The sequence below is a fragment of the Hippoglossus hippoglossus genome, chromosome 4, assembly GCF_009819705.1.
Source record: "Hippoglossus hippoglossus isolate fHipHip1 chromosome 4, fHipHip1.pri, whole genome shotgun sequence".
In the NCBI taxonomy this organism is placed as follows: Eukaryota; Metazoa; Chordata; class Actinopteri; order Pleuronectiformes; family Pleuronectidae; genus Hippoglossus; species Hippoglossus hippoglossus.
In genome coordinates this window covers 14,561,697-14,583,576 of record NC_047154.1, presented here as the reverse complement: position 1 = coordinate 14,583,576, position 21,880 = coordinate 14,561,697, and the positions used below count along the sequence as shown (strand labels likewise).

Here is a 21,880-nt window from a genome sequence, read left to right as displayed (position 1 = left end):
TTTCCCATCTCAATGGAGAGATGTGAGAGGGGTGGAGGTTCGAGGTGGAGGTTGGGGGTCTGGAGGCCGAAGACGCAGAGAGCACTAATGGGTACGTTCGTGTGATTTCTGGGGCTACAAAAATAAGAAAGAAAAAAGAAAAGGAAAAAAACCTGGCAAAACAAAATACTAGCAAAAAAATAATCTTACAAATATGAACTATTTACAAAAACATCAGTTTGTCATATATTATTATATAAATATTGGTGCAGAAATGCCAATATCCATATATACTATATATATATTATATATATTTATAGATTTATATACCCAGTAAAATATATCAAAGCAGCAGCTATTGGTCAGTCTGATGAACTCTTTTGTCCAATTCTTTAACTGTTTAAATATCCTTCAGCCATATAGTGAGGACACAGAAAGAAAGAGAGAGAAGAGAAAATAATGATAAGAGTAAATAAATTAAAACTATTCACCAAACACCCGATGAATCTGTGTGTATATTGGAATTCTGCAGAACCAAAAATGAAAAAGAAAAAACAAAAAGGAAAACATTCTAGGAATCGATGTTTTGTTCTAGGATCAAGTCTTTGCAAGTCATCCCACTGTTCCAAACGGATTCATTGTTCAAAAGGAAAATTAGTGTAAGCGCTGATAGACACTTCTCTTTGTTTATAGGCCACATATAAAAAGGCCACTATCTGAGTAAAAAGGTTTCAATGGGAGAAAAATGACAAAGCACAGAAAAGTGGAAATGCAGAGTTGGTGGAAGAGGGTAAAGTAGGGACAAGTCTTGAGGAGGTTGAGCGTAAGCAGCCATCTTGGTTGTCTAAGGTTCGTAGAGTTCACAGTTTTTTTTCTATATGTTTCCATCACGATGAGTCCTGGAAACGTGGCAATAGTGAAAAACAATAGATAAGTAATCTGGCAATCGACAGCCCGATGTGTTGTGGAGGAAGTGTTGCACTCTGTTTGCATCCCTTGCTTGCCTGTGTTTGGCAGCCATGAGGAAGAAAATAAAAAGTCCTGAGATCTGTGTCGTTTTTTGAAGGGCTTCTCCAAGAATAAGAATCATTAGAAAATGATGAGAAGAACGTGAAGGATACAGAAAAAAAATGGACTGGAACAGAAAGAAGGAAAGGAGCAGGGAAGATTCAACAAGTTTGTTTAGGGGACAGGAAATGTTAGGAAGGGCTGGATCTGGGCAACGATAGATTCGTCCGTTTTTCTTGCCACCGTTCATGTGTGTGTAGGGGACATGCTCCTCATAGTTCCCCCTGAGGGCCACCGAGGGCCCGCTGTCCCTGCCTAAGCTCTCTTCTCTCTGAGAGTACGACGATGGGTCCAGGGGGATGCTCTCCATGTTTTCCAGGTCCAGATCAAAATCCTCTGTCTCTGGGACTTTGTTCTCCTCGCTGTAGAAGAAGGAGACCTCATGGAAAGAGGGATGCAGGTCCTCCCGCAGCATCTCGATGATCTCGTGGAACATCGGCCGCATTTGGGGTTGTACTGCCAGCTCATCTGCATGAGGCTGTGCCTGGGAGGGGGGATCGGATATTAAGAAAGAGGGTTTTTAAAAGGAAACAAATATTTAAACCGAAATCAGGAGAAATAACCATGTGGAAGGTGGTGGACAATAATGAAACGTGGAAATAAAAGAGCAAAAAATATTCCCGGATTTAAATTTTCCATAAAAGGTGTAAAGAAGGTAGTCAAACAGTGACAGTAAAACCATCTAACATTCACCTCAGATGAAGACACTGTAGTATTTGTCCATGCACTTGTAGGTGGACTATTTTAATATAATATGAATATATATTTTGGAAATATGGTTTAAGATGTATTTCATCAAATTCAATTCTCTCAAAGTCTCAATTGGCCTGAAAACAACCCTAAAACATTTGTAATGATCAAAATTCTTCCTGTGTCAATGTTGCAATGCTAAACAGCTTTACAAGTGTGGTATAATCATAATTAATGTAATTCTAAAACGTTTAAATCTTTCTGGCCAAGACACAGTGTCATACTGTGCAGATAACCTTATGTTGAAGGGTAGTGTCTATATTTACTCACATTCTCTCAGGGCAGTTATCCGGCCTGTCTAAGTATCCTCCGTCCATGACGAACTTTAGAACCTGTTCGTTGGACAAACCCTGGTAAGGCTGCTCTGCTAACGTACTGATCTCCCACAGCACAACGCCAAATGACCTGCAGACACACAAACGCACAGACCAATGTGATCAAATGCACCATGTATCAGGATTGAAAAGACCACACAACTGCTGCTAAAGTCATGTCTCACCAGCAGTCAGAGTGGGCAGTGAAGACTCCGTCCTTCAGCGATTCAGGAGCCATCCACCTGACAGGAAGTAGACCCTTCCCTCCTTTACGGTAGTAGTCAGTCTCATAGATGTCTCGCGTCATTCCAAAGTCTATGATAGAGAATGACAGCTCAATACAACTTCACTGTGAGCGCACACACACAAACATCTCCCCATTGATAGTTTCACTCTGTGACAACTTTGAATCAACTTCACCATATACAGAACAAACAACGAGGAAAACAAACACGGGCAACCGTACCTCCGATCTTGACAGTGTAGTCCTCTGCTACCATGCAGTTCCTGGCTGCCAGGTCTCTGTGGACGTACTTCTTGGCGTTGAGGTAGGCCATGCCATCTGCAATCTCTGCAGCCATCTGGATCATCTCCTTCAGCGTGGGAGGTGAGCGGCCCGTAGGATTGTTCTACAAAACAAACAAGAATACATTCATTCAGTCTGTCAGTGATGGGTGGACATATCAGAACTGAGCTGCCTTTGGCTGTAAACCATTTCTACTACTTACTCTGAGCGGGGCCTGAGATTCCGCAGGTAGCTCTTCAGGTCCCCGTGGGTCATCAGCTCCATCACGACCAGGGTGGGCTGAGCTTTGGACACCACACCCAACAGACGCACCTACACAGAGACAAACAAGTGCTTATACACGTGCAAATTATGAACAGTAAAAACAACAAATTTATGTTAAAATCTTCCAAGTGTTGGCCACTTAAACCCTGTACAATACTAAAGAACGACAACTCACACCACACTGTTCATCAGCAGATGACGATGTTAACACCTTCACATTGAAGTTGAAAGCTTAATTCAACCTCATGATCCCTGGGGTATATTTAAAATCCATCAGTATCAATATTTCACTTCAGTGTATGCCATCCTAAATTACTTCACCTTCAAAAGAAACAGTTCTGCTGTTAAAAAGGAGCAGACAGGACCACACTGTGACAACTTAAAGCCATAATGTAAATTCTCTCATCCAAGAGAAAAATCTTATGAAATATACGATATACGCTTTTGTCTGAAAGCTAAAGCGATCTCCGTCCTCGGGAGCATTTTATAAGTATAGTAGTATTTATCACTGCTTCTGTGATTGGACTGTCAGAGGAAAGTATGTCGTACCACATGGTGACAACTGAAGGCCTTCATGACGGAGGCTTCGTTGAGGAACTCGATCCTCTCCCGCAGGCTGGCTGATTCGTTGACCGTCTTGACGGCCACGCGTGTATCCGGGTCTCCTTTAATGATGTCCTTGGCGATACCCTCGTACACCATGCCGAAGGAGCCCTGACCGAGCTCTCTGAGCACCGTGATCTTCTCGCGGAGCACCTCCCACTCATCAGGAACATACACTACACACAAAACAGACTACAAATTACCATTTTGATTAAGTGGAGCTTTCCCAGATGATCCTGGGGCAATATCTATATTTATAAATACAGTTACAATGATGGTTATTATCTGAAGATATTCAGAGAAAGCTCCAAGTGTTGTACTTCTTAATCTTTAATGATGCCCTTCTTACCATCATTAGCGCTGATGTACTCAGGGTTTGAGGAGGCGATAAGAGGTCCTGTCGGCCCTTCTGTTTGTCTGTAACACAACAACCACAGAACACGTGAGACGCTGAAAACTGTCATAACACGTGAACTTTCTCCTGCAAATTCTGACCTTCTTGCTTCACACAGACTTGTCAAAATAGTCTTTTTATATGTCCTGTAACAGTTTATATGCCCTGATAGCTACTGGGTCAAAGTATTTAAACACTCAAAATTCAAATCCCACCATTGGTTGTTAAACAAAATAAGCTCCATCTCACCTCTTCTTGATTATCCAGAAGGCTCCAGCACCCACAAATAGCAGCAGGATAAAGCAGATGACTGGACCGATCACAATCCAAATTAAACCTGGATCCGCTGCAATAAAACACAGAAGTCAGCAGTCAGGTCACTGTGTGTGAATAAAGAATAATCATGCGGGGTCAGACTACAAGATGTCAGCTGTAACCTGAAGACAGAGGGGGACTGGGAGTTCAGATTCAATCATTGATTGTTTCATCACGTGCAGTTTCATAATGGACAACAACCAACTACAGATCTGGGATGCCTCACAATGTCCTAACATGGATGGGTTTGACCAATAAAACAGCTAATAGCAATGAGATGACGCCACATCCAAATGTAAACATGGCAAAGTGAAAGAGGAATGATGTTGTGGTTGTACGGTGCAAGTTCAATCAAATGTGGAATTGTGAAACAGAGGAAAGCTTTTCAGGCTTTTACGTTCGCAAAAGAGCCAGTATCATACACCCAGCTTCAGACACCGTGTTTGTTTACATTCTTGTCCCTGATAGACAGTCGCACACGGAACGTCACACACAAAAAGATGGCAAACAGTGATTTGTCAGGAAGTAACATGTAGTCTATCACTATATAGCATTTATGTCTCTATAACTGCCTAACCTCCCACGGTGACCATCTAAACGGACACAAACATTTTGTAGTCTGAGCATAAAAAATATTTGGTTATTAAATAGCTTTTATTTACTTTATGTTTTCTACCCAAAACATACATTTAATGTTTTAAAGAAAATGTCTTGAAGGACCTCACCTGTTGTAACCAGCATTGAGTCAATTGAAAGTTTATGAACTTGCAGATGCATGTGAGTAATGTATGCCTTTTGAGTTTAGTCGGACTTACGATTGGGCATGAAGAAGTAAGTGGTTTCTGTAAAAGAACCATTTCCTGCCAGGGAGGTGGCGCGGACCCTCACGCTGTAGTTTCCAGGCTGCACAAGCGAGAGCTTCGTGCCAGATGACTTGAGGTAGGCCGGCCGTGAGACACAAGCTGTGTGAACCTGGAAGAAGAAAAAAAATAACTTCAGTAAGAAGATTCAGAAAACCAGAAGTCAAATTTACACCAGAGACCAAGAGGTGCAAGACAAAACAGCCAAAGTGTTCAAAGACACAGCATTTAAACTGAACAAAGTTTGAAGGAGATTCACAATCTTTTCATGTTGAAATAAAGTAATTCAATCGATGTCACTGGAGCTGGTTTTTAGATCATTTACTAGATCTTTCTTTACATATTTCCATTCTATGCAACTTCTGGTCAATTAATGGTAAAGTGAGATTTAATGTCCTAAGTCAACGCCCTAGGAATGCAGAATATACATTTCATGAACAGTATCATATTTATATTGTATCACATCACTGAATTTTATAGTGACTGCCTCACATTGTAGAATATGCAAGAAACCCCGCAAAACTGATTGGTTAGAGAACATGCAAAAATGTTCCATGATTATTTGTGTGTGTTTAGTGTTGCTCTGTTCCTCCACTGAGCAATAAACTAAATAATGAATGTGACCCTCTGACATGAACATCCAGATCAGTTTGTTTCCACTGCAGGGTGTGTTAGTGAGTGGTGTGTTTTCAGTGCAGCTCAGTGCACTGGAGATGTCTGAGATCAGTCCATCCCTGCCACTGCATTCTAGTCTTCCTTCCTGCCTCTGTCACTATGGCAACAGACCTGCTACTGGCTCCTAGGGTCAGGCAGTGCAGCAATGAATAGCAATGAGAGATGAATTCACACATTTACAGCAAGTAAACAACAACAACACGCACACACACACGCGTGCACACTCAGACACACACCCAGTGTCACAGACAAGCACTTATTTGCACAAACACAGAAATAATAATATGCAAATACACACAGCAGAAAACGTTAACACGCACTGTGGTGGGACTGGGAGTTTGTCAACAAATATTTTCTTTGTTCCTCTCTCTATATAAGGAACAGACAGAATTTGAGAAGATACAGCAAACCCCTCCTTTCCTACCTGCATCTACTCCCCAGAGTTCACCCAGATCACTCCCTCTCTCTGCACCTCTTCTTACCTTCATCTATGATTTCATGCACGCCTTTGAACCCCATATTTCTTCTTCCTGCAGAGTACACTTGCCTCATTCCCCCCCTCATCCCTGCCTCCTGCATTGCATAAAAAAGATCCACGACCCTTCCTTCCTTCCACTCACTTTTTTTCTTGCATCCCAACACTCTAATACTTGGGCAATGGTTTCATACTGACCTCTGAGTCTCCAACTTTCCTGTAGAACACCTCGTACAGGATGATGAGGCCGTTGGGGGATCGGGGTTTGTTCCATTTTATCAAAACATAGGGAGGCTCAGCCGTCACTATCTCATGGGTGACGAGGCCTGGGATGTCATCCGCTTTCTCTGCAGGAACCAGACATGAAGAGAAACATGTGACATATGTACAGTATAAAGCAAAGTGTTACCACAGAGTTCTTAGTGTGGCCACTTGCAACTTCTGCCTCTAGAAAGAAATATTCACTGCTTTTTTGGAACTTGTGTGAACTGCGTGCGTTTTCTTTTACCCTACGCCAAGGAGGTTAAGTTTTTATCAGCATTTGTTTGTTTGTTAGCAGGATCATGCAAAAACTACTGGATGGATTAGGACGAAACTTGGTGAAAGGTATGAATCACGGAAGAACCCATTCATTTTGGGTGTGGAGCCAGGTCAGTATCTAGTGAATTCAAATGTGGTTTTATAAGGACACTGTTGAGCCTTGGCAGAGGTATAAACTCTGCTGAGTGCCATTCTAGTGTTAATCTGAGTTCTCATTAGTATTTTTCTGCGATATAGCCTACCAGGACTGATTATAAATAGGGTGGCCAACATTTCTAATGTAGTACACCACAAAAAACAAAGCTTCAAAATGACCCATACATTGATCTGTAATGGTTTCAACAAAAACTGAACTCTATAACCTTCATGAAGGTAGGATTCATATCAGGACTTGTTTTTCGTACTTACTGTAGCGAAGCATCTACTGTTGGCTACCTAAAACTGTGTGTGTGTGTGTGTGTGTGTGTGGTGTGTGTGTGTGTGTGTGTGTGTGTGTGTGTGTGAGGTTTGCATGTGTTCTTACCCTCAGGCATTGTTCGGGCACTGACATAAGTAGCCATGCTGCAGCGTTTGATGTCCGTCATGTGGTTGCAGGCCATGATCTCTATCTTGTAACTGGTGAAGTGCTGCAGGTTGGAAATGACTGTTGACTCCTTCGACAACACCTTCAGCTCCACCTGAGCAGAAAAGATGAGAAATCTTATCACTCTAGTGGCATCAAGGATTTATGGGCACAAGACAAATTCCCTCACACTGCAGTTGATGCCAAAGAAGAAATTATTTTTTGTTTAAGCTCAGTATAAACTGTGTTTCATAGAATACAGCATCTACCTGTGTCATTCTGAGGCAAACATATTTATGTGCTCTTCTTTGCATTTTTCCGGATAATGATATAATCGGATACAAAAATGTATGTTTTTGTGATTTACAAAAAATACAGAATAGAAATAAAAAGATTGACAAATTTAGCAAAAGTTAAAAGGATTTACAGATTTTCGAGTATGTTTTTTCAAATGACTTGTAAAGAGGATTGATATTTTTTATGAGCTTCTATCAACCCAAAATAAGGAAAGAAAAATCAACGATAAATACATCTACACATAAAGGATATGCAGAAAAATACTAATATGATATAAAAAAATGTAACGTCTTTGAGACCTTGGATCCCTCATCGCCCTTGTCGTCGTCGTCATCAGGGCTGGCTGTTGTGGAGCCAAATGGAAAACTGGGAGCTGTGGTAAGGAAGTGAGGGAGGAGGGTGGCGTTTGCAACTCCCACTGAGCCGTCGGACGGCGAGACGGTCTGAAGCAACAGAGCAACAAGAAAATCAGTGAACAAAGTTCAGGCAAAACACAAACTGGAGAAAATAATTCTTGAAGTGTCAGTAAAAACTTTTTCTGAAGTTTCTACATTAGTCTCAGGCAAGTCAACATTAAGTCAGAAGCATTTTGTGTAAATTAAACTGAAGCAGTAGTGTGGGGGAGACCAGAGGGGACCTCTGCTCACAATAACCTTGTGTGGGGCAAGTTTGATTACATGACATTTATCCACAAATACCATCTACTACTGGCTGGAAGAACTACCGACCCTCACCACTCAGTGGTGCCGATGAGCAAAGTCAACTGTCCACAAAGTCCACTCAGTGTTAGTCGACCACAAAGGCCATGAACGCAGCAAAGGTAAGACCCAGAACTCCAGCAGTGTAACATCAAGTAGAATCCTTAAAGAATCACCATTAAGTCTCCTTGAGCACTGCACTTTACCCCAGAGCTGCTGTAATGGAGGCGTCTCCCTCACTCGACAGGGAAGTGTACGACTGAGTTAATGTTGAACCAATACTCGCTCAGGTTGGAGAAAAATACTAAATGTCCTGCATCTCTTTTTATGTTGGAAAAACAAAGCACACAGAGTTTCTTATTTTATTTTTCATGTACTTTACCATGGCTGATTCAGTGGCATGGGTTCAAAATGCAGCGGAGGTGTGTGTGTGAGTTTGGAGGTTTGTGTGTGTCCAAATGGCAGTCTGCATGACTGCATCCCTGACTGGCATGAATAATAATGGGCACAGTAATCACTCCCCTAGGGAAGCGGCGGGAGAGACTGTGGGTGTTTGTGTGTGTGTCAGGGTAGGGGCACCGGGGCCCAGACAATCAGCACCTCCCACCCTAAGCCCCCCACTGTGGTGCCCAGTACAAAAACAAGTGTCTACATAAACTGCGCGCACACACGCACACGCACACACACACACACACACACACACAGTCGTGTCTCTGTGACTTCAGAGGCCTTACCACGAATAACATTAACTTCTTGGTGACTTATTCTAAACACATTCATATCTACAACCTGCTGAACCTTAAAATCTAAAGTTTTACATCATGGTTATTTCCCTTTTGTCTCCATGAGGAAGACAAGTCTCGATAATGTGATACAGGCCCCTACAACATGAATAACACCTGGACCACACACATGGATGGAAAAGACAAGGTTGGCACAGAGTCGCACTGAGACACACATCATGTGGGAGTGATGTACTCTGGCTGGACAGAGGAGCTCCAGTGTTGTTGCTGTGTGGCCACAAACACAAACTAACAACACAGGGAGCTCTTCTAGGTGCCACTGTAACTTTAAATGCACTGAGCATTGAAAATAAACAAGTACATGTTCATTAATGTATGAGTCTGTATGAAAATGCATCTTTAATGCACTAGGTGTCATAAGTATCTCTGTGGCATGTCGGTAAAAGTTATTTGAAATAAAAGAGCTAAAAACATTCTGATATTGCTGGAAACATGATTTAACCTCTGAATTGCTTATTGACTTCCCCCTAAAGTCAACAAGAGAATAATAAATAAAAATGACTTACAGCTAAAGGGCAACGGAAAGCATTGGCATGTGTGACCATGCAAGTGTGCCAATTGTATTACTTTCCTGATCAGCATGAGAATCAACATTTAAATACAATCAGAGATGTGTACCTGCTCTCGAAGACTTCGTTGTGCAGGTAATTCTCGAAAGTCTTGCGGTACTCGATCTCCTCCTGCTCCTTCTTTAGCTGGTGGTCCGTCTTGGGGCAGGCGCAGCACCTTCCCCCTGAGGTGGGTTCATCTGTGTGGTTCCACTTCTGCTCATCCTCACTGTCCAGGTGGGTCGGGGTGCGAGACGGCAGCTTCATCCCTGAGTAGAAGAAACAGGTGAGAGGGGACAGTCAGAGTAATAATGTGACGTGAGCAGCAGCTAACTTGTTTTCAAACAGTCTGGACAAACTCAGGAGCGGCAATCAGCGGATACTAACCTTGTAGGCAGTAGTCGAACTTGTAGAGGTCACTGTCCTCAGACTGCTTGCGACAGATGATGCGGTAGTGGGTGATGTTGCCGTTGGGACTTGTTGGCGGCTTCCACTTCAGGATGATCTGAGAGGAGGAGTTGGAGGAGGAGATGGGGTCGAGAGGCACTGAGGGCTCTGGGAAGGACAGAGGAAGAGAGACAACAGTCAGGACAGCATTGGTACTTTATGACTTGAGGCCTCATTCAGAGATACTTTAACCAAAATGAGAAAGGAGATCCCACTCGATCACATGAATGAAACCTGTCCTGTGACTGGTAAAGCAAAGGGCACCAAAAAAAAAAGAAGAAAGAAACTTGGGCTTGTTTACAGAATAAACTCCACAGGGTACCCTTAAGCCAAGAAAGTCAAAAGTCCAAAATATTGGGAGTCTGTGTAGAATTTCTTTAACATCTATTTTTAAAGTCTGACACTCTCAACTGTCAGCTAAACAGTTTCTATTGAATCCAATGTCCGAAATAAAAAGTACAAATTCTCACAAAAAAAAAAAAAGGAACTCCAGAGAAGTGTGTTTTTTATAGCTTGGATTAACTCACTGGAGGCATTGGTGCGGACGTAAATGATCTCGCTCTTGGCTCCATGAACTTGATGCTCATCAGATGCAGACAGTTGAGTTTTAACCATTATGGCGTACTGGGTCCAGGGCTTCACTGGTCGGATTAGGTGCCCCGGATCCTCCCCCTTCTTGCCATCAGTGGAACGGGATGGAGTATCAACATCGGCAATTGCCCAGCTGTTAGAGCCACACGCGTCCTGGCCATCAAACTCTGTCACATTCCTATAAGGCCTGGAGCAGATGGAAAGAAAATGGTCAGAAGACAGTTGTAGTATAGTTCCTGATAAGACTCTCAAAGTTACTGTTATTCTACGATTCAATCAATTTCCTTTCTCGGTTTTTGTTACTTTTCTGTGAATCATCTTGATATCCAGCAGTTAATATTATCAAGAACATCACAATAAAGCAGTGAGTCCTCTGTATCACAGCATATGTATCGAATAAAAAAAGCAAATGTCCTACAACAGATCCTTGTGAAACCTCAGGGAAAATATTTGCATCAGATTTAAAGCCAATGAGAAGAGGACCTGCTCCAAACCAACTTAATCTTTCAGTCTTTTCATCAAAATATCATTATTAACAGTATCAAAGGCGGCAGTGACAGGAAACAAGGCCAGTCATTCAAGCAAAGCAGTTGCCCAATATGACTAACTGCTAATATAACTTTGGTAATACTTTATTTCATGATATCAAAAACAAATCCCTTCTTTTTTGTCTGATACTTACGCCTCTTTGTAGAGAACCATAAATCCCAGCAGGTCTCTGAAATCTAACGGCCAAAAGGGCTCCCACTTCAGCATAATCATATTTGATGTAGTCTTGATCAGAGTGAATTTCAGCAGCTTAGTCTCACCTAAGGGTTAAAAAGCATATGCATTTGGATATTGAACAGCAGAACATCAAACACATCAATGCTTTTGAGGTCGAGGATATCACAGAATAAGGATTAAAGATTAAAACATGATTGCTGCTTTTTCATTTATAAAATCATGTGTCAAAACATAAATCTGAGGCTAAAAGCTCATCACATAGAGTAAGGATGTCCTCATGAGCTTTAAGGGTTTTTTTCTGTCTGCCAATATTTATCTTATATGTGTAAATATATATTTAGTAACTAAAACGCTCAAAAATAAAAAAGATTTACAGCAAAATTCTACACTAAGATCTGCAACTAAAACATTTTAAAATAAATACAGTCGTCATCAAAGCTCATAAAGATAAGTCAGACATTTTGAATATCTTACAGGAGGCTTGGTCCCCATTGTTGCGTACAGCGATGTCATTCTTTTGGTTGCGATCCTTGGTTCCCGTTACCTCCTCCATTTTTCTGATTTCAGACATGCAGAGTTTGGAGTTGTAGTGGAAGAACATACGACCACGCGGGATGGTCAGGTTGTGCTTGGACCAATCCCACAATTCTCGCAGGTTCTGGTTGTCCAGCGCATAGAAGGCATAAATACTAGGAGAGGCAGAGGACAAGACAGATAAAGAAGTTAAATACAACTTAGGAGAGGAGAGGACAGGAGAGGAAGAGAGGAGGAGAGGACTTACTCTGTCTCGAGATGCTCCCCCCGGATGATACGTAGTTTGCGTAGAAAGGAGAGGGAGACCAGTGCGTACGCTCGGCGAACAGTCAGGTAGCCTGTGATCTCCTCAAGCTGGCCCAGACTAGCCTCCAACTCAGCAGCTATGTTATCTGCAAGGGGATGATAGGAATAATAATTATAAACTTTATTTATAAAGCACATTTCATAGCATAAAATTAATCTCAGAGGTCAAAGAGCAAGAAAAAAAACAGAACATATTAAGACAATGAAAAGAAAGCCGTTGGTCATACAGACAGCAAATGGTAAGAAATAAGAAAGGCAAACTAAATGTCCTAATAAAGGGACAGACATGGACTTAGAAACACTTGGGATGGAGGAAGGAGGAGATGGAGACAGTGAGAAAGCCAGAGCCTCTCCACGAGCCCGTCAGACAGTGAGGTGTAGCAGTACTCACTCCCTCCTCGAATCTTGATGATCATGTTGCCGTGGAGAACAGTGCAGCCTCGCAAAGCCTGGGCTGAGTTTACCGAATCAATCGTCTTATTTCCCACACACAGTTTAGGACACAGGCCTGCACAAGGTGAACAGGTCAACCTGTAAACACACAAGAGAAGCGCACACAGATTAGAACCATAAATACAACATCAGCATCAATTAACTTTCATGCGCTGAACCTTATTGATGTTGATCAATACGGGAAAGTGTGGAAATGATGTGCAGTGTATCAAAATGAGAATATGTTGCACAACAAGTAAAGCTGCACTCTCCATGTGAGCTAACGACCAATTTCACAATCATTTGTAACGTGATGAGTAAAGTGTCAGGAGTCAAGGCGCTAGGAAACATCGTTGACATATTTCAAGAGTAATGCCGTCGGTGGAACAAAACAACAACCTAGTTTATGAAAGAGGAAAACAAAACAAAACAAATAATACAATGAATGTTTGTGTGTGCAGATATGAGAAATGGAATGGAGCAGGATTGAATGGCATGAGGCAGGAATGCTCAGTGACGTACAGTCGTGGCGTGGGTTGGAACGACGTATTCAAACAAGGGCGGATCTGTTCATAGGAATTTTAACTGATACACATTTCGTCTGCGCAATGGAATATATACAGATTTTTCAAATGCAGACCAACAGATTTCTGAACAAATATTTAAGTTTACAACGTGTTTAATGTTGACGTTACTTCATTTCAAATTTTTAGCTCCGTTCTTTGCTCTCAACATTAAGAAAATGTAAAAAAAACGTGCTCACTCAAGCACATCACAAAATACTAACTCAAGATTTTCTAATGACCAAAGTGATTTAGAGACGAATAAACTTTGAGCTAGAACTAAACTTTTGCAGTAAAAAAAAATGCTTAGAAATCTGAATTAGTATTAAAGTGGTTCCCACACTGATCGAATCCATCACTTGTCTTAAATAAGTGACAATCATCACAACACTGCACCGAAATTCAATGAATGAGCTGAGATGTAATCTGAGGTGAATCTCTATAATTCTCTCAATTAATTTGATAAGTCTCATAATGAATACATAGGCTTTTAGGACCACAATTAGATTACGCAATCTCTCATCCACATTTCACCCTCCTTCATTTTTTAGTACCGAGCGTTAGAGGGAGAGAGCTTCGCTTTCTCCTCCTTTGCCTCAATTACTCCTGTGGCACATGCAACGCACACGCACGCACGAATGCACAATCACAGACAACAAAAACAACAGGACTGAAACACCAGCTGCAGTTCCCAACAGGCTTCCTCTGTTCCTCTCTCCCTCCCTCACTCAGCTCCATGAGTTGCATCCTCTCCCTGCAAACATGTGCTTATGCACGTAATCGCACTCGCACACGCGGGGCAATGAGGCCTTGAAAGCACTGCCGTTCAGGAAATTCATTCTCAAAAGGCAGGCCTTGTCTAGCGAGCAGCCGGGAACACGCCACACAGAGAAAAGGGACCCGGGCGCTTCATTCACAAATGAGCGCTATTTATTCTTTTTTTTTTTTTTTTTTTTTAAGCCCTCTTGAAAAGAACATCATCCTCTTCTTTAATTCCACTTCCAGCTTTGACATCTCCAACCACAAAGAGCTGCCTCACACGTAAACTAGAAAATGCTTTATTTTGTTTGGTGGGTGACCTCCACATATAGCCACCAACACCAATAAATGACTGCATTCCCCGCCCATCAGCGTTTATTCAGAACACTGATGTAACAGGAATAAGAAAGTAAACGTTTTCCTTTTTCTTGAAAATGCGATCTATAAATCAGAAGAGAGCAGGCGTGACGCTGGGCGATTTAATAGATTTTAAAGCTGATCAGAGTTTCAAAGCGAAAGGTGACAGTGACATCAAAGAGCAGCTTTAACAGGCACCTTCATAAAGCAGCTCCTGTGTCCAGGGAGCAGCTAACAAAGGATGCTGTTGTTCACTGCGGGGTCCTTGCAAGCTCTGCGCGAACTGCCATTTGTGAGCTGACCCTGTTTTAATTCTATGTTTATGCAACTCTTATTATAATCCTCCTCTCCAGGGAGCACACACATACTCACACGTACATACATTCTTATCCATATCGAGCCCCTTCTTTCCCTCCAAACTCCCAGGCTGTGCTATAGACGCAATTCAACACAGTGAAATGCGACACTGACTCCCAGGGGTGCTGTTTTGGTCCTCGTCTGGCATTTCCTGTCCACCCTGCGAGGGCCAAATGACCCATTGCACACCTGGCTTCTCCTAGTTTCCATCTTATCCAGCTCTTAATAATTTACATCAATCAGTGGCTAAACCAGTGTTTCCCCTGGATGACTTCTGAGCGAGTGGAAACGGACTGGAATGATCCGAATGATCCGAAACAACAGTGAAGGAAGAGGAGAAACTATTTCTAGAATATTTTGTGTCTCCCTCTCTCTTCTCTTCCACATGGAAAATTGTATATTCAGCTTCTCAAAAGTAACGCTCTAGTTGCAGTGTAGAAAGAGAGAATGTTTTGGGCCGTTGTACTGAAAAACACAGACACACAGGCAGACAGGCTGGGTCCAGCGGCGGCTCTTAAAGGGACAGTGTTTTTCTGTCCGGCTGAACTCTGTGACTCGGGCTCCAGGGTCTGCTAGAACCATCTAGAACTGAGGCAGCAGCTGCCGCTTGAGTCCCACACAGCCTCCAGGAAAACACTTCATACAGTAGATGTGAGTGATGACCAAATATCAAGAGGGCACAGCAAACTGTCTGAAGTGAAGAAATGACCATGAAGAGCATCTTACTATCAAACATATCTCATATCGTTCACCTGACAGTTCCTGTGTCAGAATCATGAGACAGTTTAACCTTAAAGTGACACCTGGTTCATTAGGTTTTAGCTGTTTGTTTGTATTATATATAATAACTTCAAATTCTACATAGCCAGACTGACAAAACATATAATTATATTTGCATAATATGATAGGAGGCCAAAGAGATAACATGTTATGATCTATCAGTTTATTGGTGTCAAATAAAAACCATGATGCAAAGAGTCTCCATTTTCCAAATGTGTGTGTGCGCGTGCGTGCGTGCGCTACGTGTACGCATTCATATGATCTGTCTGTCGTCGGCCTGACTATCTGGGTGTTTGTGTGTCTGAGTGTAGCTTCTGCCTGGCTCAGCCACTGTGATGACGCTTGTTCTTTGTACAAGTAAAGCATAGCAGTAAAACACACACAAATAGACACAGACACACACACACAAACAGGCCCTGATGTTGTGACTGCAACTGAATCCCAATGGAAAAGAGAAGTCTTGTTTATCACATAATGTGAGGCACACACACATCGACACACACACATCGACACACAGACAAAAAACACAAAAACATAAAAAGGATGCCATTCTGTCTTATACCTGAGGGCGTATGACTGAGACTTAAAGCAATGTTCTTTTCTGTCTAAGCACCTGATAATCCCTGCAGGCTGGCAGCAAGCAAGGGAAAGTCAATCTCTGCACACACACACCCCCCCCCCCCCACACACACACACACACACACACACACACACACACACACACACACTATACCTAGTTAGCCATAACTGTGAAGTTTAATTATATATATGTGCATGTGTGTAAACCATATATCTCTCTATATCTGGAAACAGTGGACACTTCCTTCAGACTGCACCTATAGGAAATAACACATTCTGTGCACATAAACATTTAATGAAAATATGTACACACAAATACACACATTCAGGTAAACCAGAAACATAAAAACACCATCCATCATCCTACCACCTGTGGATTCAATCAGTGCTGACATCCCCAGCACACAACCTGCTCTTATTAGAACCCACTCAGAAATACACTTCACTCTGCTTCTTCTTCACTCGTGCTTCATCTCTCTTCCTGCTCGAAATTCTTTCACATCTTTATCTGAAACAAACGTAAAGACTTCCCTTATAGCATAAGTGCATAACATTTCTCCTCGGTATGTGACTTGGCATGTGATGATGTGTCTTAAATTATATAACTAACCTGGCAGAGCCTGTCGTAGCTGCTCCGTCAGCTTTAAACTCGCCACAGACGGACGACAGGGGTATTTCATTCGCCACGTTTCTACTATAAAACGTCTCGTCCTCATTGCTGAAATGGGTGTGTGTTTTGTAAGCATGCAAACAAGTAGCGGTTTCGAAATATGTACTTGGCATCAAAACAAATACATGTCCTCATCATTTGGCAACAGCTACTGAAGTAATTTAATGAGGATGCCAGTGACGTTCTTTAACACCCCCCCTGGTAATAGTATGAGTACCAAGAATGTAGGAGTGCTAAGTAAGGTCACACCCTTGCTTGTTGCACATGCAGACAAAGTTGCGAGCTAAACAGGACCAGGTGAGGTCAAATAATTTATTTTTAGGTTGGTTTTACATTCATGGGCCATTTACAATAACATAAACGCTTCCTTGCGTTAATGGACAAATAGATCCTACAGGAATTAGTTGTTTTTTTATCTTACACCCGTGTGACTGAAGCTGTTTGCAGACATGAACTCTGGAAAATGAGGTCCGGACATTTTCTGGAGTTCTCCTTTCACATATGAAGAGGAGATTTTCTGATTCAGACGCATTCTCAACACCATTTAGGTGAGGGGTGCCGCCTGGGTAAAGAATGCAGGAGGTAGGACATGATGTATATTTACCACTATTAAAATCATGAGTTTTTGTTTACAACACATCGAATTCGACGCAGACGTCGACCATTATTAAAATAAGCCCTCAAGTCTCAATGTCTTTCCAAGATGAAGATCTTTGTCTGCGTCCTCTATGTCCATGATAAAGAGGTGTCTTTTTCATTCAGATATTTCTTCCAGTTTTGCATTAGTCTCTTATTTGAAACGCTGTCAACACGCCCGCTCACTCACTTCACTTTTCCTGCTGTCTTCTCATATGGGCTCACTCAGACCTTTTACTAGAGGGTCGGCAGGAAAGGTACCTGAAAATGTCCACGGCAACTGACTCAACATGTGCGTTCTCACATACAGGAAAATGTCCAGACTTCTGTGCATATCTGAAAGCAGCTAAACTTTTCTCACCACCTTTAAACTAAAATATATTCTCTTTGGCAGCACACAATGTGCTCAAATCTAACTGTCTTTAAATACATCCCCAGGTCAATCAAATTACTATTAATCCACACAAAATAATCTTGTGTGAACCGCTCAACCACACTAAGTAAACATGTACCAGACAAACTGTAAAGTTGAGCTCAGGTTGCTCCTGAATAATCCTTTGAATAGGAAAATAATTGGCTGTTTGGGTGCATAAATACCCAGTCACATTATTTCACTCCACTGCACCCTTGTAGGCTGTTTCCAAAATAATCAGCACTTGAGTATGATTAGAAATGTTGCGCTGTGCTGACTAAAAATTGTTTTTTCGTGGGCAACACAAAACCCAGTGTGAGTTAACAAAATATATGCATATAATCTGCATGTTTAAACGCTTACAAACATTTATAAACTGCTGTGGAAAATTATTTGTTCTTTTATGTTTGGTTCTGTGCTTTGACTTGATGCAGCTGTGTAATCACTGAGAACAGAATGTGATGGAGGCTGTGAAAACACCAGGGACTCGTTTACAGAAACTGACTGAGAGCTTTCTGCATATGAAATTATGTATTCTCGTGCCTATATGGAGACTTTGTATTTGGTGCTACTCAGTGACATATGTTATTATTTTGTGGGCTTTAAAATACTGACCTTTTACTTGATCAGAATGTTTTTGTTCAGATGGAAGAATGAAACATCCATAATGCTATTTTTACTAAAACAATTATAAATATGTGCAAGGTTACAAATGATTCGTAATGCTACGTGTTTGTACGAGCTAAACACCTCTGCTTACGGTCGACAAAGAGGCAAACAGAGGAGCAGGTGATGTTTTGCCCTTTTCTTTGCTCACCTGACTGGGTCTGTGAACTTTGTTTTCAACAACCCAGCTGCATGTCCACAGCACAAGAGAACACTTTCCATAGGGGGAAAATATTTCTGCCCTACTTTCTGTCTGATCAGCTTCCAAATGCCACCATCTCTTGTGTCCAAATGTTATTGAGTGTGTTCAGTGACCACAATCCACTTGTTCTGCTGAAGTCATAAGTGAGTTGTTTTGTTGTGGGTGACAGTTACATCTCCAATCCTGTGATGATGGAACTACCATCATTAACCGTGGCAGTGTTGATGGTGGCATTAAGGTGCGCATGTGTGCGTGTGTGTGCCAGACGTACGTAGTGGAGTTTATAGTGGTGTATCCAGAAGGACACTCTGGAATACAGGCCCCATTGTGGATGACGTATTCGTTGCAGCTCAACTCTCGATCCTGGTTCAACTTCTTAGTCTGCTTACACTGGTTGTGAAGTTCCTGAATTTGAAAACATAAACAAAAACATATAAAACATGTATAGTACCTGAGTTTAGTTAATTTGTGCTAAATATTAAATTAGTTCATCTTTAATCCTAGTTATTACGAACCTGGCAGGAGGAGAAGCTGATGCAGCGCCAGCCCCTGAAGACATAGTATCCAGCAGGACATTTCTCCACACAGGTGTTCCCATGCTGGAGGTTCCTGCAGGTCACACAGCTACTGGCATTACCTGGCTCAGAACAGCCGCCCAGGCACTGGTGGTCGCAGCATTGGCCCTGGAGGCTACACCCACCATGTTTACAGTTGTCCAAGCACACTGAGGAGAAGAAGGAGAGGGAGAAAAGAAAGAGGTGGTTAATATCAGCTTTGGTTGGCCCCTCTAGTGTTTTCCTTAGATTAGATGGCGTTTGGAGATGAAAAGACAAATGTGCACATAAAGGTACAAATATAAAAACAAAACATCAATAAATAAACAGCATGTAGGCAAAGGCTTTTCTCTCACAACATTAAAACAAAAAGAGGCGGAAAGAGCAAATCCCTGTGGTCAGAGTGGCCACCAGGTGGTGGTTTGCTCTGATCCGAGAGCATCGTGGGATCCACATGCATGTTTGGAGGAGTGTATGTACACACACATGAACATGTCTGTGTCTGCTATAAACAGGTTTTCTCAGCTAGACTTTTAGGCTCCCTATTGCTTTATTTATTGTGTTCATAGTTGTGGTTGTTCAAAGAAGAAACAAGAACAGTATTCGGACAACAGGAAGAATTACAGTCCTGCAAGTAAAAAAAGTTTTGACCCTGACGAAAATAACCATCAATTATGACAAAGCACAGAAAATTAAGATCAGTGACTTCCTTATTGAGTGATGGACTGTTGACTCTGATACTTACATCACAGTCTCTACTCTGTTATACTGAAATGTGACTGTTCACCCAAAAGGTTTGCTGAATATTTCAACTTAATTTCAAACAAAAGCATAGAATTAAAAAACAATGATTAACCTTCAAAACCAAAATATGCTGCAGCGATGACTTGCAAACATTCACTTGGAAAACCACTGATTTCACATTTCTTACCCAAGAAAGAGTGAGTGACCACAATAGGGGAAATCTACAGCTCCAACTTAAATTGCTTATGGGACAAAAATTACGTCACTGGTTCTTTCAGGTTTAGTTTGACCTAACTGGAAACAGCATTTGGTGAAATAGCCTGAGTGTCAGTTGTGATTTGACCTGTGCCCTGCAATGATCCAATAAACTAGCTGTTATTGCCTTGTCTGTGAGCCAGTAGACTCATTAGATCTCACCTGATACCAGGCACTGACCTTCCAGTCTTGGACATCAGTAACATTTCTTAGGTAAATTATTTGGACGAGTAAATTACTCTCAGACACCTTGGGTTTATCAGCTACTCACCTTTAAATGAAAAATGTTCAATAATGCTTAAAAACCCCAAACAGCATCGGCATTTCGAACATCTAATCCTTTCATTTACTTTGGAATCCACTAGAGAAAAACAGCAAAATATGCCAAATCTGACCCCCGACTGGGTTTCCTGTTCATGACCCTGCGTGTTAATGTGCGTCTCTCACCATGTTTCTCACTACACTGTCAGCTTTGATATCATGTGCTAACTGAGCCAAAGAAGTCAGGGCAAGAAGCAGATCTGGGTCAAATAAAAAAGCTAAAAACATTTCCGTGATTTTACTGCCCTGTGTCAGGTCCTTTATAGGTGAAATAGACAACATAACGAAAAGGAAGATTCCACATTTAAGAGCATTTTGATTAGGAGTTTTAATATCCGACCTATTCTTGGGTAAAATTTATTGCATTTAAAAATCCCCTTGCGGCGTCAACACTGGAAGAAACACCACTTAGAGCATCACGGTATAAAATAGTTGAAAAGTGCATTTGGGGGCACAGTATGACAGTCTTGTTTGGATGACACCTCTGTGAGGACATGAGCCCTCACTGCCAAGGATACAGCTAGGATCCTTGCTTGAGAGGGCTGCCCATTATACTGCCTGAGTAAAAGCAGAGAGGACAAACAGGGTTGCAGAGGAAAAGGAGGGGTGGGATGATAAGGTTAAAGAAAAGAAGAATGACAATAGCAGGTCCAAACAGAAGAGAAGAGGACCAATCTAGGAAAAAAAACCATCTTTGACCTTCCGGGTTAGTTCATGCAGGGGTCGCTCCACTGCGTTTTCTTTACAATGAGCTAGTAAACCCACAGTCGTCTCTGACCCACAGAGAAAAATGCATAGCTCTTCTCTAGCCCTCCCCCTCTCCTCTGTCTGCTGTGTATGTGTACATGCTGTGACCAAGGCATCACATAGCAGAGCAGGGAGGGCTGAGAAAAGCTCCCCTGATCCAGTTCCAGCTGAGGGATCCATGCCGGAGTGCCGCTCCAACCCCAGATCCACCCTCAGCTTCAGCCAATGTGTTTGCTGGCTGGGGGAGGCAGCCATTCAATGGCCTCTTCCATGTTGGGAGGAGAGACGCCCAGGGTTAACCCTAGCCTTGCTGGGGCAGACAGGGGGCAGACGCAGCTAAGCAGCCAGCATGCCAGGGAAGATGAATGTGCTGCTGCTGCTTTGGGTGAATTACAATGAGCTTAGGACTGGAGCGAGGCCAAAACAGAGATAGGTGGATCTAGTAAATCAGCTTTACCTCAAATCCATTCAATACATGATCATGAAAAACTGTTGTTTACAACCCCCTCTTATGTTAATAGAATCATGCAATATATACAATAAATCAATGCACCCGGCTCTGTTGTCTTTC

At 42.1% G+C, this 21,880-nt stretch overlaps 1 protein-coding gene across 1 annotated transcript in view; it reads right to left on the bottom strand.

Annotated features, from left to right (window-relative positions):
• Positions 1–1,041: 1,041 nt before the first annotated feature.
• insrb (insulin receptor b) overlaps positions 1,042–21,880 on the bottom strand; it is a 72,798-nt gene continuing 51,959 nt past the window's right edge. Inside the window, 24 exon segments of the mRNA XM_034583971.1 lie at positions 1,042–1,210; positions 1,213–1,494; positions 1,497–1,531; positions 2,068–2,202; positions 2,297–2,426; positions 2,578–2,742; positions 2,841–2,949; positions 3,451–3,680; positions 3,854–3,921; positions 4,148–4,244; positions 5,029–5,185; positions 6,422–6,570; positions 7,287–7,440; positions 7,922–8,044; positions 8,047–8,065; positions 9,742–9,940; positions 10,059–10,226; positions 10,646–10,896; positions 11,392–11,518; positions 11,910–12,124; positions 12,217–12,361; positions 12,667–12,806; positions 18,960–19,093; positions 19,204–19,412. Of these exon segments, the coding sequence (XP_034439862.1) occupies positions 1,179–1,210; positions 1,213–1,494; positions 1,497–1,531; positions 2,068–2,202; positions 2,297–2,426; positions 2,578–2,742; positions 2,841–2,949; positions 3,451–3,680; positions 3,854–3,921; positions 4,148–4,244; positions 5,029–5,185; positions 6,422–6,570; positions 7,287–7,440; positions 7,922–8,044; positions 8,047–8,065; positions 9,742–9,940; positions 10,059–10,226; positions 10,646–10,896; positions 11,392–11,518; positions 11,910–12,124; positions 12,217–12,361; positions 12,667–12,806; positions 18,960–19,093; positions 19,204–19,412 (3,473 nt within the window). The 3' untranslated portion in view covers positions 1,042–1,178.